General features: G+C 36.2%; 1 protein-coding gene across 3 annotated transcripts in view; it reads left to right on the forward strand.

The window, feature by feature from the left end:
* NFATC3 (nuclear factor of activated T cells 3) overlaps positions 1–14869 on the forward strand; it is a 136584-nt gene that overhangs the window by 37719 nt on the left and 83996 nt on the right. For all 3 annotated transcript variants that reach the window (XM_042919554.1, XM_042919556.1, XM_042919555.1), the window contains 2 exons: positions 2652–3786; positions 6253–6415. In XM_042919554.1, the coding sequence (XP_042775488.1) occupies positions 2652–3786; positions 6253–6415 (1298 nt within the window). The remainder of the gene's footprint in view (positions 1–2651; positions 3787–6252; positions 6416–14869) is intronic.

The raw sequence follows: 14869 nt of genomic DNA on the forward strand, positions 1-14869 counted from the left end.
TTTTACATGGCCTTGAAAATTGCTTAGGAATTTCTTATAAGCTTCAATAAAATATAAAAAACATTAAAGGACAAGGTTGTATGTTATATAGGCAAAACATATCTAGGCTGTTAGAAGTCAGTATAGTGGTTACTTTTGGTGGAAAGGTAATGACTTGGAAGCAAGCCAAAAGGGGCTTTTAGGGGAGAGAGACACACAGTGCAAGTGGGGGAGGGGCGGAGAGAGAGAGGGAGATACGGAATCTGAAGCAGGCTCCAGGCTCTGAGCTGTCAGCACAGAGCCCAGTGTGGGGCTTAAACCCATGAACTGCGAGATCATGACCTGAGCCAAAGTCGGATGCTTAACTGAGCCACCCAGGCGCCCCAGGATTTTTTTTTTTTAAGGGTAATGTTATAGAGTATGTCCTACGTGAGTTTATTGAGCTATATATGATGTGTGCACTTTTATGATGTATCTTGTACTTTAATAAAAGGTTTTTTTAGGAAAAAACCTCCAAAATATTATGATCCATGGCTTTATAAAAATATATACATATATAGACAAATATATACATGAAAATATTGTTAGGTGATAGCATTTGTTTATGATTTTCTTAAAGTCAGATAAGAAGCAAATGTTTTTAACTTTTAAAAAACATTTTTAATTGTGATAAAATATGCATAATATTAAGGATGCCTGGCTGGCTCAGTTGGTAGAACATGAAGCTCTTGATCCCCAGGTCATGAGTTCAAGCCCCACATTGGGTGCAGAGTTGACTTAAAAGTTTAAATATATATATATTTAATAATATAAAAATTTAATAAATTTAATAAAAATTTATATATATCCCAATAATGCAGCTATAAAAATATAAATAAAAAGCATAGCATTGTGTGTGCACACAATGCTATGCTTTTTATTTATATTTTTATAGCTGCATTATTGGGATATAATTCACATACCATACAATATTTACAGAGTAGTGTAATCGCTACAGTCAATATGAAAACATTTTCATCAGTACAGAAAGAAACCCGGTATCCACTAGAAGTTACTTCCCATTTTCCCCAAACCTCTTCTTTTTGTTGTTTATTAAATTAATATTTATTTTTATTTGAATATAGTTGACACCCAATGTTACATTAGTTTCAGATGTACAACATAATGATTCAGTATCTCTGTACATTATGCTGTGCTCACCACAGTTGTTTATTTTTAAAAGCTTTTTCCTCCACCTTTTGTTAATGTCAAATGTGGGTTTTCTTCTTTGGAGCTCTGACCTTCTTACTTATCTTGATTCAGTAAGTGGAGTGAGAGAGTTGACTGAGTGATGTACTTCAAAGGATGTTTCAATTTATTAGGAAATACTTCAGAATTAAAAAAAATAATATAACATACCCATCTTAAATTTTAAAAAGGGAAAGATAAGGTTATTAGCAGGTAGTGAGTTCTTGCTAAATATTAGTCATTATATTAGGTTGCTTGTCTTCAGATTGTCTTGTGTGTTTTAGTTGATGTTGATCCCCTCCTCTTGACAATTTTATAGAAAAAAAGCCTGCCTTAGAAAACTGAGGTTAAATAACTCGTCCAAGTTTGCACAGCTTTGGAATGGCAGAGCCAGGGTTTAAACCTAGAGGGTTTTGTTGTTTAGTACATGTAAAAACTCTTTACTGAATGTGTTCACTAACCACATTTTAAAAGTTCTGCCGTTATGAGGTTTACTTTAATAATCTATCATAAGTTAAAAGCTGTGATGAGTTATTTTCTAATTGAGGTAAAGGATCCAGTGGGATCACGTGGCTCTTGCAACCTGGTCTGCTATATTAAAAGATACAAATTCTTGATGGTATGACAGTGGAGCAAAAAGCTACTGTTAATCATAAAAATTTCTTTATCGAAAAGTTCTAGGATTACTATAAGGAAACCGAGGTCTTCGGTTAAATGATATGACTAAGAGCTCATAGAATCTAGGTCTTCTGAGTTGAGTCTGTAATTCTTTTAATTAGTAAACTTAGTAGTGTGTGTGCTTATAACTAAAAACCTTTCAAAGACTTTGTTCTATCCTTTATTCCATTTTGACTTGCAGACCCCAGATGAGGCTGAATTTACGTGATTATATCATTTTATAGTTCTATGAATGTTTTTTAGAATTATGGATATGATTATTTCTTTTATAGAAGCATTTGTTTTCAGATGGTTTCTGATTCTCATTTTAGAAAATGGAAACAAGAAGAGAAAAAAATTACATATATAACCACAAATATAAATATATAATAATTACATGTATCTGTGGAAATAACCAGGTAACTTTTTAAAAAAACACACGTCGGGGCACCTGGCTGGCTTAGTCAGCAGAGCTTGCGACTTTTGATCTTGAGGTTGTGAGTTTGAACCCCACGTTGGGCGTAGAGATTACTTAAAAAAAATTAAAATTGTTGGTGCTGGCAAAGAAGTGGTTTGAATGTAAATAAAACATACATACCATTCTCTTAGTGGAGCTAATGGTACACATTTTATGTCCTACTTTTTTCTCTCAAGATTATTATTTACTTTCTCATCCAGTAATTTATACATCTAAATTTTCTAATTTCTTGTTTTGTTGATTTTTTTCTTTTTCTTTTTCTGTTCTTTTTTGTTTTTGTTTTTGTTTTTGTTTTGCTTTCCCCCCATAGATCTTGAGCCAGATGATTGTGCATCCATTTACATCTTTAATGTAGATCCACCTCCATCTACTTTAAACTCACCACTTTGCTTACCACATCATGGATTACCGTCTCACTCTTCTGTTTTGTCACCATCGTTTCAGCTCCAAGGTCACAAAAACTATGAAGGAACTTGTGAGATTCCTGAATCTAAATACAGCCCTTTAAGTGGTCCCAAACCCTTTGAGTGTCCAAGTATTCAAATTACATCCATCTCTCCTAACTGTCATCAAGAAATAGATACTCATGAAGATGACCTACACATAAATGATCCAGAAAGGGAATATTTGGAAAGGCCTTCTAGAGATCATCTCTATCTTCCTCTTGAGCCATCCTACCGGGAGTCTTCCCTTAGTCCTAGTCCTGCCAGCAGCATCTCTTCTAGGAGCTGGTTCTCAGATGCATCTTCTTGCGAATCTCTTTCACACATTTATGATGATGTGGATTCGGAATTGAATGAAGCTGCCGCCCGATTTACTCTTGGATCCCCTCTGACTTCTCCTGGTGGCTCACCAGGAGGTTGCCCTGGAGAAGAGTCCTGGCATCAACAATATGGACTTGGACACTCCTTGTCACCCAGGCAATCTCCTTGCCACTCTCCTAGATCTAGTGTTACTGATGAGAATTGGCTGAGCCCCAGGCCAGCCTCAGGACCCTCATCAAGGCCTACTTCCCCCTGTGGGAAGCGACGGCACTCCAGTGCTGAGGTTTGTTATGCTGGGTCCCTTTCACCCCATCATTCACCTGTTCCTTCTCCTGGTCACTCCCCCAGGGGAAGTGTAACAGAAGATACCTGGCTTAATGCTTCTGTCCAGGGTGGATCAGGCCTTGGCCCTGCACTTTTTCCATTTCAGTACTGTGTAGAGACTGATATCCCTCTGAAAACAAGGAAGACTTCTGAAGATCAAGCTACCATACTACCAGGAAAATTAGAGCTCTGTTCAGATGACCAAGGGAGTTTATCACCATCCCGGGAGACTTCAGTAGATGATGGCCTTGGATCTCAGTATCCTTTAAAGAAAGATTCATCTGGTGACCAATTTCTTTCAGTTCCTTCACCTTTTACCTGGAGCAAACCAAAGCCTGGCCACACCCCAATATTTCGGTGAGTTGATGGAAATGGCTGCTGGTCATTTTTCATGCTTATGTGTTACTGGTGGCATGTGACTGCATTATATATATGGAATGGTTTGATGCCCCCCCCCTTTTTTTTCTAGTGTCTTCCAGACAAATCAATTAAAGTCTTCATTTATTTTCCCTTTAGTCTTAAAAGAGCCTTCAGATAGGCTAGGCTTATCATTTTAAAAGTATATAGATAATGAATTGTAGATAGTAATAAATTATATTGAAGATTCCCTAGAAAAAATTTTCTTATTTAAAAAGCTTTTTGTAAAACATTGATTACAGTATGAGTTAAATTACAAAAAAAATACTAATTGGGAACATGTGTTTTATATTTTTAAGACCTTATTATACAAATGAAATTTGTTTATTGTGGCAAGTTCTTTTCATAATTTATTTTTTATCTTTTGATTTTATAAGTTTGACTTGTTTATTGTAGAGAAATTTTAACGTTTTATGTATTTAAATTTGTCTTCTGCATGGGTTTTGGATTTTGTGTTATATTTGAAAGCCTTACCCCAGTCTAAAATAATTACAAATAACACTCTAACTTGCACATGTTTTTAATAAAATTTTTATGTATGCATTAGCTTTATAATGTATATAATACATATTAATTATATTTATATGTACATGCATATATTATATATTAATAATTGTATATATATGAATATATATTTGAATTTTGAGTCTAGCTAGGAGCTGGAGTAGAGAACAGTTTAAAAGTAAGTAAGTAAGAGTGTAAGAGCAAGTAAGGAATTCTAGATAACTGGAGTAAGAACAGCATGACTCATTCCAAATGACTTCTCAGTTGTCATAATCCTGTTTTATAGAATCAGTCTAGTCTATATAATTGTTTAGAAGAGACAACTTTTTTTAAAATGCTTTTTCAGTGGTATGAGTGTTTATTTCTGGATCCAGATCTTTAGAAAAATATGTGGAATTATGGTATTGAAGATATCTTTGAGCCTATCATTCTGCTTTTGAAAAGTATCTTAATCTTTGTAGGGGTTTGCTTAAGTCTGCAGAACAAGTGTAGAAACTAGCTGAGAGTTGAAGTTGAGTTGTTTCAGACTAATAAAAATTAATACCTTTGAGCTTCATAATAAAGCTAGGCTGAGGACATTGAGAGAAGCAATTTAGGAATGCTAGCAGTGAATGAATGAAGCAATGTAGGAATGGTAGCATTTCATTGGTGGAAGACACCTTAAAAGTCCAATTTCACCAGTCACTAAGAAGATTTTTTTTTTTTAATATTTATTTTTTGGGAGAGCGCAAGCAGGGGAGAGGCAGAGAGAGGGGGACATAGGATCTGAAGCAGGCTTTGCGCTGACAGGCTGACAGCAGTGAACCCAATGTAGGGCTCGAATTCCTGAAGGAGATCATGACCTGAGCCAAAGTTGGACACTCAAGCAAATGAGCTACCCAGGTGCCCCAAAAGATGTTTTTAATATAAATTATTGTAGGTTGGGTCCTTTAGCATTTGACCTACAGACATATAAGTTGTTTCTTTTTTAAATCCCGTATTTTCATTGTTAATATATCTAAATGAGGGGTGGTTGGGTGGCTCAGTCAGTTAGGCATCTGACTTTGGCTCATATCATGATCTCATAGCTCGTGAGTTCAAGCCCTGCATCTGGCTCTGTGCTGCCAGCCTGGAGCCTGCTTCAGATTCTGTGTCTCCCTCTTTCTGCCCTTCCCCCCCCCCCACTCTCTCTCTCTCTCTCTCTCTCTCTCCAAAAATAAATAAACATTTAAAAAATATGTATACATAAATATCTAAATGAACCTATATCCCTTTAAGCTGTTTAAATTATCTTATTGATCAATTGATGTTTTCTCTAAAATTGACATTTAGAATCTGCAATGATAGACCTTATAGTTTTTCAGCCAAATGTGTAGTGAAATTAAATTGTACCTCAAATTGCAGTATACTGCTGCCTATAAGCGGTGTACAGTATTTCAGAGAAACAAGAATAAGAAGGAAGTGGGTAAGCAACAGGTATAATAGACTAACTTCTATAGCTACACACCAGGGATGGAGACATATATACTGAGATACAGGAGTATTTGGATCCTTAGACACTGATAGCACATACACAGAAATGGACATTTTTGCTTAAAAATTAAATTATTCTTTTGGTTGTTTTTTTATAATTAGGTACACATAGTTGAAAATCATTTAGTTTTGCAAAATGTTAGAATTTGTCCTTTTTAAAAAATACAGGAAACCAAAACGTAAATGAAATTGATTTGAGTTAAAGAATTATTTCGTAAGTACCCATCATATCCAGTGTTATAACTTATTAAGTAAAATTTTATTTTGGAATACTCTGCTTCAGAGATCACAGGAGGAAAAAAATGTTGGTTGCTGGCAAAGAAGGGATTTAAATCCTTGCTTGGCAGTAATAGCATGGTGAAATGCATTTTTTGTGTGTTTCGTTTATAGCACATCTTCATTACCTCCACTAGACTGGCCTTTACCAACTCATTTTGGACAATGTGAACTGAAAATAGAAGTGCAACCTAAAACTCATCATCGAGCCCATTATGAAACTGAAGGTAGCCGAGGAGCAGTAAAAGCATCTACTGGGGGACATCCTGTTGTCAAGGTATGAGTTGGGACTTATTTTGGAGATATCATACATTTTTTAATGATAAAGTCTGTTCATTCAGGTACTGCTGAGCACAAAAAGAAAATTCAAAGCTTAAAACTTCTGTTGAGGTTTTATGTTTTTGTTCATATGGCACTTCTGCATTGAGGTTATTTTTTTTGCTAAGTTGAAACATATTCTTTTGCTTGTGGACTGACTCTCCAGCTGAGAGGAAAGATTGTAGTGGTCAAACAGTTGTTTTTCTTATTAAAAAACCCCAAATAACAAAAAACAACTGTATTATAAACATAATACATGCTCGTTTAAAATCGAAGTAATACTGGGGCGTCTGGGTGGCTCAGTCGGTTGAGCTTCCGACTTCAGGTCAGGTCATGATCTCTCAGTTCGTGGGTTTAAGCCCCACGTCAGGCTCTGTGCTGACAGCTCAAAGCCTGGAGCCTGCTTCAGATTCTGTGTCTCCCTCTCTCTCTGCCCTTCCCCAGCTCATGCTCTTTCTCTCTCAGAAATAAATAAACATTAAAAAAATTTTTTTTAATCCAAATCCAAGTAATACCAAAAATAAAGCAATAAATTACCCCAAATACAAACCCCTCAGAAATAAGCAATTGTTAATATTTGATTAACATTCCAGATAATTCTGTGTATATTTAGTGTAAGTCTGAATGGATGGCTAGAAAATAGATTGAATTTTTTTATGGATAGCATTATACTGAACATCTTTGTGATGAAAATGTTTATTTTTATTTGAATTTATTAGGAAAAACTAACATGAAATCATAAAAATATGTAATAGTTGAGCATGTGAAATATACTTAATAGGTAAATTTTGAATCGTAATAGTTGAATGTTAATTTTAATATTTGAATGAAGTATTTATAAAATGAAACAGAAGTAAAAAGTAAGAACTACTGAATCTTAGATATTGTTCTTCCCGCTCAGAGATCCTAAGAAGATCTAAGGTTAAACATACTAAATTATTGAGAAACTGAATCACTGTTTTAGATGGTTTGAATTTTGACTCCCTGCTTTGAAAAATGAGATGATTGTCTTAAACTTCTCCTGCTCTACCCAGGTTCTACCTCCTGAATTTTGTTGCTTCTGTTATTTTCCCTTGCAGATCTACAGCCATCTTCCCACCCTTGTACCCTTCCACACTCCATTGTTTAGCTTTAGTCCTATGTCTAGTTGGATTCAGTGATTACTACTGATTTTTACATGTTTTATTGTTAAGTGTTTTGTTTAAGGAGGGCTTTGGATTCTGTATTTGTTGGGTTCTTTCATGTTTGAGAATGTTTGTTGGCTTAAATACTCAAACATCAGAATGGCCTGTATATAATAATCTTGGGGCGCCTGGGTGGCTCAGTCGGTTAAGCATCCGACTTCAGCTTAGGTCACGATCTTACGGTCCGTGAGTTCGAGCCCCGCATCGGGCTCTGGGCTGATGGCCCAGAGCCTGGAGCCTGCTTCCGATTCTGTGTTTCCCTCTCTCTCTGCCCCTCCCCCGTTCATGCTGTGTGTCTCTCTCTCTGTCTCAAAAAAAATAAATAAAAACGTTAAAAAAAAAAAATTAAAAAAAAAAAAATCTTGAGTCACCTATTTTCTCTCTCAGGACTTGTCTTAACAGCATTGTGTATTGTGGACGAATTAGTTTTATCTGAAGTGAATTTGAACAATACAGGTTATGAACTATCATTTCCTGTATCAGCCATGATTTATGATTTATCATTATTATCTAAACAATATTTAATAGTTCTTGACAAAGCTTTACATTTTAGGTGGGTTTTTAAACGACTTGTAGCAAGAAATAGCAGTTACAGAAAGAGATCAGGTTTGTGGTTACCAGTGAGGGAACTGGATCAAGGTGGTCAGAAGGTACAAACTTCCAGTTATAAATAAGTACTGAGGATGTAGTGTACAACATAATGATTACAGTTAACACTGCCATATCTCTGTCAGTTTTTGGTAAGTATATGAGGCGATGGATGTTAGCTAAATTTATCATAGTAATCAGTTCACAACATAAAAATCAAGTTATTTATATACCTTAAATTTATGTACTATTTTATGTCAATTGTCATAAGAATTCTCTCATTTGTTTTTTTTTTTAATTTTTTAAATTTATTTTAATGTTTATTTTTGAGAGAGAGTGAAAGCATGCATGAGTGGGTGTGGGATAGAGAGAGAGGGAGACGCAGAATCCGAAGCAGGCTCCAGGCACTGAGCTGTCAGGGCAGAACCTGATGCAGGGCTCGAACCCATGAACCACGAGATCATGACCTGAGCGAAGTCAGATGCTCAACTGACTGAGCCACCTAGGCGTGCCCTGCTATTTGTTCTTAGAGTCACATTTTGCTCTTAAATGAGAGCTTATTTCAGTTTTATTAAGGAAGAAGATTGCTTCATTTACTGTATCTTTGAGTTTTCTTACCAGGAAAGAAATTATTTACAAGTCCTTAAGTGAACAAAAATTTTTTGAGATGCCACAGTATTCCTTTAATTACAAACTGGTTCTCTGAGGTGCCTGGGTGACTCAGTTGGTTAAGAAGCCAATCTTGATTTCGGCTCAGGTCATGATCTCATGGTTCATCAGATGTAGCCCTGTGTCAGGCTCTGTGCTGACAGTGTGGAGTCTGCTTGGAATTTTCCCTCTCTCACTCTCTCTGCCCCTCCCCTGCTTGTATGGTTGCTCGCTCTCTCTCTCTCTCTCTCTCAAAATAAGTAAATAAACATTTAAAAGAAGAATTAAAAAGATAAAAAATAAAAACTGGTTCTCTTTTGGGGCTCCTGCTGGCTCCATGGAGTGTGCAACTCTGTCTCAGGGTCGTAAATTCGAGCCCCAAATTGGGGTGTTGAGATTACTTAAAAAACCAAACTGGGGGTACCTGGGTGGCTCAGTTGGTTAAGCGTCCGACTTCAGCTCAGGTCACGATCTTGCGGTCCGTGAGTTCGAGCCCCGCGTCGGGCTCTGGGCTGATGGCTCAGAGCCTGGAGCCTGCTTCCGATTCTGTGTCTCCCTCTCTCTCTGCCCCTCCCCCGTTCATGCTCTGTCTCTCTCTGTCTCAAAAATAAATAAATGTTAAAAAAAAAATTTTTTTTAAAAACCAAACTGGTTCTCTTCTTAGGAGGAGACTGGCACTTCTGGTATCATCATCGTTGCTTTATATTGTCCTTGTGAGTGACTTTTTTTTTTTTTTTTTTATAACTTCTTACCTGAAGAATTATATCATTACACTTGAAATTACTGACTTAACCAGAGTATGTCTGGATGCTGATGGTTCTTTATCAGTCTTTCCAAGTACCTATGATACTCCCTTTCAATCTGAGATTATTTCTTCCTTTGTACAAGAAAATCTGTATTATGTATCTGTATACCTTTCCTGTCCATTTGTTTTGTCCTTTACTTCAGGGACTCCAATTACTAGTCAAATGTCAACTTGTCTGTTTATCCCCCATGTCTTTGTGTTTTTTCCTCTGGTTATTTTAATGTCTTACTACTTTGTGTGTGTGTGTGTGTGTGTGTGTGTGTGTGTGTGTGTTTAAAGCTCTGCTCTGATGTTTTTGATCTATTCGTCACTTGCTGTTTCTAATTTAGCTTCTAATTTTTTTACGTTTATTTTTGAGAGAGACAGAGAGACAAAGTGTGAGCAGGGGAGGGGCAGACAAAGAGGGAGACACAGAATCTGAAACAGACTCCAGGCTCTGAGCGGTAAGCGCAGAGCCTGATGTGCAGCTTGAACCCACAAACCGTGAGATCATGACCTAAGCTGAAGTTGGATGCTCAACTGACTGAGCCACCCAGGTGCTTCTCTAAATTAGCTTTTAGATCTGCAGTTGTGTCTTGAACTTTAATTTGATTCTTTAGGTCCATTTTCCACTCATTTGATATTTTATCATTATATTTTATCTCCTGATTTATTGAATTTATATTCTTTATTTATATTTATATAAATATATTTATAAAAAAAGACTTTATATATATATTTTTTAATGTTTATTTTTGAGAGAGAGTGTGAGAGAGAGTGTGAGCAGGGGAGGAGCAGAGGGAGGTGGGGGACAGAGCATCCGAAGCAGGCTCTGCGCTGACAGCAGCTAGCCTGATGAGAGCTTGAACTCACAAATCATGAGATCGTGACCTGAGCTGAAGTCAGACACTCAACGGACTGAACCCCTACTGAATTTATATTCTTAGATTTTTTAGTGTGGAACATTCACTGGTAATCAATTTCTGGGTTTTGTCTTTGTGTGTATGTTTTTTTGAGGGGGAGGTTTTGTTTTCATTTTTATTTCATTAGTCAAATGTCTTATATAATTTGTTCCATTTTTCATTAAATAAAAACAAGAACAAAAACTGTATACTATGATTGCCTAATTGTCATGCCTTATCTCCTCCATTTTGTTTGAGAGCTTTGGTCTGTAGCCTGAGGAGATTGGGGTAAAGAGGTACAGAGTTACTTTAGGGTAGGCCTTGTTGGGTTTGGCTCAAGAGAGTGAACAATATCATGTATTATGGCCCACTCCCAGAACTCTAGTGTGTATCATATTTTCATGAGCTGTGCTTATTCCCCTAATACAGCACAGAGTCCTGGAAGATGGTCAGCACTCCTGACCTTTTCTGCCCTGCCAGAAGCCCTGGAGCATAATGTAGTATCTTTTATTCTTTTTTTTTTTTTTTTTTTTTTAAATTTTTTTTTTCAACGTTTTTTATTTATTTTTAGGACAGAGAGAGACAGAGCATGAACGGGGGAGGGGCAGAGAGAGAGGGAGACACAGAATCGGAAACAGGCTCCAGGCTCCGAGCCATCAGCCCAGAGCCTGACGCGGGGCTCGAACTCACGGACCGCGAGATCGTGACCTGGCTGAAGTCGGACGCTTAACCGACTGCGCCACCCAGGCGCCCCATAGTAGTATCTTTTATTCTTGAGGAAAAGTTTTTCCTTAACTTTTTTCGGAGCTAGCTACTTAGAACTTTGATTTACTTTGCTGTAAATTAGCATGAGTTAGTGTTTTCTATTTTGTTTTCTCGTTTTATTACTTTTATACCATTAATGTAATTATTTTATTTTTATTATTTTTTAAAATTTATTTTTAGGGAGAGAGTGAGAGAATATGTGTCCACGAGTTGGGGGAGGGGCAGAGAAAGACAGAGGGAGTGAGAATCCCAAGCAGGCTCCACCCCAGTGCGGACCCCAACTTGGGGCTCAGTCTCAATACCATGAGATCATGACCTGAGCAGAAACCTGGAGTTGGATGCTTAACTGATTGAGCCACCTAGGTGCCCCAATTTATTTATTTATTTATTTAGTTAGTTAGTTAGTTAGTTTATACTTACTAATTTTATTTACTGCTGTTGCTTTTCCTGGTGGATGAAGTATGGATTAGTTAGTAGTTGTGCCATATAAATCTTAATCCTCTGTTTCACATTCCTCGTACTGCCACCACCACCACACACACATACATTTTGGTTATTTTGTTACCTATTGAGTAAAGAAGATTGTGATACTACTTCATTCCATTGTCTTTATGCAAAATCAGATAATCAGAGAAATCATTTTCCTCATAATCAGAGACAAATAAGCATTACATGATGAGAACAGGTCATCTCAAACTGGAAATGAAACTGATGCCTGACTCTGTATACTCTACCACACTTGCAGGGTTGTGTGCTTTGTAGGGACACTCTTCATTTCTGTATGTCCACTTCTGAGACTTCATTTTTTCCATTAACAGAGGTGGCCCTTTTTCAGCAACTAAGAGGACTATTTGTAGATTTCTCTGCTATTCTGAGAATTTTGTAATGCTCGGGAAAGGACGGCATCATTTGCTATTCCAGACTGGTCTGAGCATCACACGTAAGAGTGGCATGCTTGGTTCTCAAGACAAAAAAAAAAAAAAAAGCCTTGATTTTGCTCTCTGAGTAGTGGCTTATTTTCTTTTAAACATTTTGTTGCTAAGAACACATCATTAAAGTACACAAGTCTTAACATGTACAGCTCAGTGAATTTTTAATATACACATACCCATATAACTACCACAAAGGTTAAGATATAGAGTATTTTAAGCACCCTGAAGACTCCCTTGTGCCCTTCCCAGTTTGTATCCCCCAACCAAAGTTAATCATTCTTCTGAACTTCTTCTCATCATAGATTTGTCTTTTCATTCTTGAATTTCATATAAATGGGATCATATAGAATATCCTATTTTCTGTCTGGCTTCTTTTATTCAACATTATGACTGTGAGGTTCATCCATTTGCGGCGGGTAGTTTTTCTTTTTCTTTGCTGTGCATTACTCTATTGTATTAATTTGCTATAATTTCTTCATCTGTCCTCCTATTCATAGACACTTGGTTTGTGTCCAGTTTTGGACTATTTTGAATAAAGCTGCTGGACTATTTTGAATAAACCTATGTTCTTTTTTCTCTTTTTTAACACATCTCTTTTATTTTTTAATTCCACTGTAGTTAACATATGGTGTTACATTAGTTTCAGGTGTACTACACCTATCTTTTGATAGACAGGGCATTCACTTGTTTTGGTAATATGTCCGTTGAGTGGAATTGCTGGTATTGCAAAGTGCCCATACCAGTTTTTACTTCTGACCAGTCATAATATGGAGGTTTCAGTTACTCCACATCTTCACCGGTACCAACACTTGGTTGCTGGTATTTTTTAACTATTTCAGTGGGGTTGTAGAAGAATCACACTGGTTTTAATTTGTGGTTTCCTGATGACCAGTGATGTTGAACATCTTTTCACATTTGTTTTCAGACATTTGGCTGTCCTCTTCTGTGAAATGTCGGTTCACATTTCTTGACCAGTTTTTAAATTGTCTTTTTCTTTTTGATTTGTAGGTTTTTTTTGTTTTTTTTTTTTTAGTGTTTTGAATGTAAGTTTTTTGTCAGGTATATGCATTGCAAATATAATTTCTTCTCATTGTCTTTTGCTTGCTTTTTCACTGTTTTGTTTTACTTTTTTGTTGTTTGTTTTGAGAGAGAGCTTAAGCAGGGGAGAGATAGAGGGAGAGATAGAGGGAGAGGGAGAAAGAGAATTTTAAGCAGGCTCCATGCCCAGGGTGAGGCTCTGTCTCACCACTTTGATATCATGACCTGAGCTGAAATCAAGAGTTGGACGCTTAGCTCACTGAGCCACCCAGGCGCCCATTGATGTGTGTTTTGATGAATGGAAGTTTTTAATTTTAATGAAGTCCAAATTATTAGTATTCTTTTTCCTGAATAGTGCTTTTATATCCTGTTCAAGAACCTTTGCTTACATATCAAGGTTATGAAGGCAGTCAGTCTCTTGTGTTTTATTCTGGAAGCTTTATTGCTTTACCTTTTATATTTAGGTCTATGGTCTTTCTCAAATTATTTTTTGTGTATGGACTAAAGAGGTAAGGATTAAGCCCCCCTTTTTTTATCGATAAAAGTTGACTCAGTACCATAATTGAAAGCCCATCATTTTTCTCTTGTGCTGCATTGGTGCCTTTGTCATAAATCAGGTGACTATATACTGTGGCACTCTTTCTTAACTCTTCATTCCATGCCACTGGACTATTTGGTCTATGTTAGTACCATCATTACAATGCCTTAATTACAATGGCTTTACAATAAATCTTATGATTTGGTAGTGTGAGTCTTCTTTTAAGATTCTTCTGACTATTCTAGGTCCTTTGCATTTTTGTATGAATTTTAGAGTCAGCTTGTCACTCTCCATCCCCCCTTAAAAAAAAAAAAAAAAAACAAACCCATGGGGATTTTGGTTAGGATTACCTTGAAAGTATAGGTCAGTTTGGAAAGAACTGACCTCTTAATAGTATTGATGCTTCCAGTCCATGGATATAGTTTATCCCTTCACTTATTTAGGTATTATTTAATTCCTCTCTGCAGTGTTTTATAGTTTTCAAGGTAGAAATCTTTCACATCTTTTGTTATTTCCAGTTTCAGTGTTTTTAATGCTATTATTGTATTTTTTATTTTATTTACTTTTTTGTTTCTAGAATATAGAAATATAATTGATTTTTTTAAATATTGACTTTATATTTCTTGACCTAACGGTTTATTTTAGCTTCTTTTGGGTTTTCTAAATAGTTGGGTCATCTTTGAATAATAACCGTTTTACCTCTTTATAATTTTTATACCTTTTTTCCCTAAAACTTTTATTGTGAAATACACTTAACATAAAATTTATCATGTTAATTATTTTTACATGTATGGTTTAGTAGTATCAAATACATTCATAATGTTGTATAACTTTGACCACCATCCATTTCCATAGCTCTTTTCATCTTATAAAACTGAAACTCTATACCCCTCTTTTTTGTCCCCTTAGCTCCCAGAAACCACCATTCTTCTTTTGTCTCTATGATGATGTTGACTACTCTAAGTACTTTATATCAGTAGAATCATACAGTATTTGTCTTCTGTGACTGGCTTATTTCACTTAGTAATAGCCTC

The sequence above is a fragment of the Panthera leo genome, chromosome E2, assembly GCF_018350215.1.
Source record: "Panthera leo isolate Ple1 chromosome E2, P.leo_Ple1_pat1.1, whole genome shotgun sequence".
Taxonomy (NCBI): Eukaryota; Metazoa; Chordata; class Mammalia; order Carnivora; family Felidae; genus Panthera; species Panthera leo.